This window comes from Gekko japonicus, unplaced genomic scaffold (genome assembly GCF_001447785.1).
Source record: "Gekko japonicus isolate JY-2015 unplaced genomic scaffold, Gekko_japonicus_V1.1 scaffold2, whole genome shotgun sequence".
Lineage (NCBI taxonomy): Eukaryota > Metazoa > Chordata > Lepidosauria > Squamata > Gekkonidae > Gekko > Gekko japonicus.
Window position 1 is genome coordinate 975,471 of NW_015175358.1, and position 3,839 is coordinate 979,309.

The following is a 3,839-nucleotide window of genomic DNA, read 5'->3' on the forward strand; positions in this document are numbered from 1 at the left end:
GGCTCCTACCTGGTGGAAAGAGCTCCCGGAGGAGATCCGGGCCCTGCGGGACCTTTCTCAGTTCCGCAGGGCCTGCAAGACGGAGCTCTTCCGCCAGGCCTTTGGATAGGAGCCGCCGCCGTCATCATTCCATCTGCATCCCTATGCCCTAGCGAATTTAACATCTGATTGTCTCGCCCCCTGGGGGTGGATCGTGGCACTGGAAACGGCTTTGAGTATGAGACTGTCGGTAGCTAGGTGAGGTTAAGATCTTCCCTCTTGCTGAAGTTTGCTGTATATTGCTATATCTGATTGTAATTTATGGTTTTAAACTATATGTGATTGTTTTAATTATATGTTCTTGTTTTAAACTCTATGATATTGTTTTACCTGGCACTTGGTGCCCCTGTTAGCCGCCCTGAGCCTTCGGGATAGGGCGGGATATAAATGTAAATATAAATAAATAAAATAAATAAAAATTCTCTCTCCTGCTAGATCTATTAGCATTTCTTAAGAGGTAGCTGAGGTCAGTCTGGAAAGCCACTGAGTGACCTCCCCCCTCCTGTCTTGCTTTCTGTCCAGAAGGGGGAAAAAACTTTTAAAACGCATTCTCGTTTCAAACGTACAAAGAAAGAATGCATTCCTTCACAAGGACATTGTTTAGAAAAAGGTGGGTGGAATTGAAAACTCAGGGTCACCCTACTAAATGGATTGTTAATAGCTTCAGGATGGTCAAAAGCAAGTATTTCTTTTCACACGTCATAATTCTGGAACTTATTGGAACAAGGTATGGTGATGTCCTTCTAAAGCCAGTTAAGTGGTTTTAAGACAGGATTAAAGAAATGCACAAAGGACAGGGAGAATCAACTGTTACTAATTATGAAAACTATAAGGGAATTCTTTAAGTGGGAGAGGCCAGGAACTGAGTCTGGGACCTGCATACAAATCACATACCAGACAGTTCTATGGAGATCCTAGAGGATTAATGGGCAAATTGTAATCTGTGATCGTGACACACCTGACTGATCATCTGGGAAAGCCCTTCTTGCCAAATCACATAGTTACCATATATTACCACAGCAATTTTTTACAATGTCTTTTGTTTTGGTAGGACAATGGCTTATTGCAGCGGTCACCAACAGTTGATGAAATGTTAGCACTGTTGGGGTCACCAACAGTTGATGAAATGTTAGCACTGTGCAATGGTTTCTCCTCAGAACGGTGTCAAATATAATAATATTCCTTTCGGGAATTTGGATCACCATAGGTCACAAACTTCAGGTCACTGATTGGCCAGCTGCGGTGAGGATGATAGATGCAAGGATAGACAGGGTGTGTACGAGAAACATGGCTAAACAGAGCTTCTCCTTCATCGCGTTCCATCTGGGGTAGGTACAGCCGCAGTTTGTCTAGAAGATGTCCTGGCCAGAAGCTGTTGGCATCAGTCTTGGGATTGAGGAAGCCGAACATTTTTCTCATCTCCCTATAAACACAATTAGGGAAAATAAAGAAATGTGTGTGCACAGAGAGGGACAGCAACAATAGAAATGCATGGTGCTGAGGCTTCCTGAAATGAGGGTTTGCAAGAATTATTAGTATGATTGTGATTATTGTTTAAAACACTTATATGCCACTCTTGTAGCATCTTCCAAATACAATTAGGAAGCTATGTAAAACTAAAATTAAAATATAAATGGATAACGTCAAACTTCAGCATAAAAACCACAACAGTAAGCACAGAAGTAGAGTGAAAGTGACCCCCACCCAAAAAAACAGAGAAACAAAAACCATCCGACAGATTTAATCCTGGGAGGATTAAGGAGGAAGAAAAACCTACCTTCTCTTCACCACAGGCTAAACCTTGAAAGAGTAGGCACCAGGCAAAGAGATGCAGAGAACGGTCCGTAAGTGAGGGGCCACAGCAGAGAGAACCCTGTTTTGAACTACAAAATTACTAGTTCTCTCAGAAGGGCTTGCATCTGAATAGGGCTACCATAGTGACATGTAACAAATATAACATTATTTCCAAAACAAAATACAACTTAAAATTTTAAAAAAGAAATCTGAGAAAATATGTCATCCTCTCTAGAGATCAGTGTAGCCATACTCAAGGAAATTAATTCAGCTGGTCACGTGGAGTGTGAGCTGATTTAACTACCTATACTGAAGACCAGCTAGGGATTCCATTATGTTCTTCTGATATACAGAGTAACAGAAACAATGGTTAACAACACACCCTTTGCTGTCCTATGTGCAGTTAGTAATACAGATGACTGCCCCCTTTAGAATAAGGCAGAGGAATATGGATTGTGAATGTTTGATTCAATGTTTGGTACACATCCCTTGCACATTCAGAGACGGCATTTCCCCTTCACACCATGACAAAGAGCCAGGCTATACTCAATGACTAGAATAGTGCAGTAGTCAAGAAACTAAGCAGTGGATGAGGAAGTCTCTGTTTCAGATCTTATTTCTGTCACAAACTCAACTAGGTGGCCTTCATCTTGGGGAGAATAATACCAGCCTATCTTATGGTGTTCCCCTGACCTCAGACCCTACTCATATTTCCTACAGCCACGCAGCAGCTGCAGGGAATGGCTTCTTTTTTAAAAAAGAGAGCCCAAATGGACTTGGAACAGTGCCACAAGAGGGAGGAAGTGCTCCTGTCTTCCTCCCCAGCTGTTTCGCCATGCAAAAAAAAAATTGGGGGGGGTTATTACCTCAATTTTGGTGTGGTGGTGTTGAGAACCTGGACCCAGCTCTTTTAAAAGAGTAACATGTAGTTTGGCTCTAAGCCTGAATTAGTTCAAGTGGTTGACACAGCCTGTGACGACCCCTTAACTGGGGAGGTCTGGTTTTACTTTAAAAGTGTTCCTTTTATTTTATTTTACTGGGTATTCCAGCTGCCACCAGGAAATTTAAGGCTTTCCAAACCTCTATAATATAATATTTCTGTCACTGGGTAGGTAAGTCGAGGGTTTAGGCGTTCACGAGGGTCTATGTGTTTCCTGGGAAGAATTTCTTTCAGAACTGGTATCTTAAATAAAAGTAGATTTATTGATATTTCACACACTTTTCTCTCCCACTGTCAGGGATCTGGGCATGTAACTTTGTAACACTTTTTTCTTCTACAGGCCATATACGGTTACTGTTTCTTTATACTTCAACTTTTCATAACACACACAAGACTTCTCTCTCTCAGACCTTAAAACGAACAAACTGCTTAACTCTTTTACTACACAGAACCAAATTATCCCACACAGGGATGCGTCCTTCTTCTCTCAGAGACAGAACTTAACTCTCACAGAACTCAGAACTTGACTACTGTCTTATTCAACTGTCACACTCCAGCTGTCCAAACCTCCAACTGTCACTCCTGATAGACATAAATATAATCCACACAGCATCACTTCCAAAACCCCTCCCCCTCTCTGTCACTCACCAATCACACCACTTGCTTGTTTCCACTACTCTAGACTATCATACAGCCATGCATCCAAACTTTTAAAGTCACACACACACAGTTAAACATGAAATCATTACACAGCCTTTTTCTTGCATTTCCACTACCGCAACAGCTCTAGTGCAAGCAGAAATTCTGCATTTGATCCAACTCACTGTCTTGTGTGATGGACAGCTGGACTGACTCTGTCCTAGAGGCACACTAGCAGAAATACCGAAGTGCAGTTAAATACACCACTCTGATGACATCAATTAGTATGTGATTAAAAATAATTCGGCTCTTATACAGTAGCAGCATTAGCACTTTTTCATTGCACTAATTGTTTTTCATTGCACTAATATGTCCTCAGTGAGATGCGCAGCATCAAGATCTTCCTTTGCAGGTATTACCACTTAAC

The 3,839-nt window shown here is 41.7% G+C and overlaps 1 protein-coding gene across 1 annotated transcript in view; it reads right to left on the bottom strand.

Annotated features, from left to right (window-relative positions):
- Window positions 1-1,203: 1,203 nt before the first annotated feature.
- The window catches only part of EFCAB12 (EF-hand calcium binding domain 12), a 17,216-nt gene continuing 14,580 nt past the window's right edge, over window positions 1,204-3,839 (bottom strand). Inside the window, exon 9 of the mRNA XM_015425229.1 lies at window positions 1,204-1,462. Within this exon, the coding sequence (XP_015280715.1) occupies window positions 1,204-1,462 (259 nt within the window). The remainder of the gene's footprint in view (window positions 1,463-3,839) is intronic.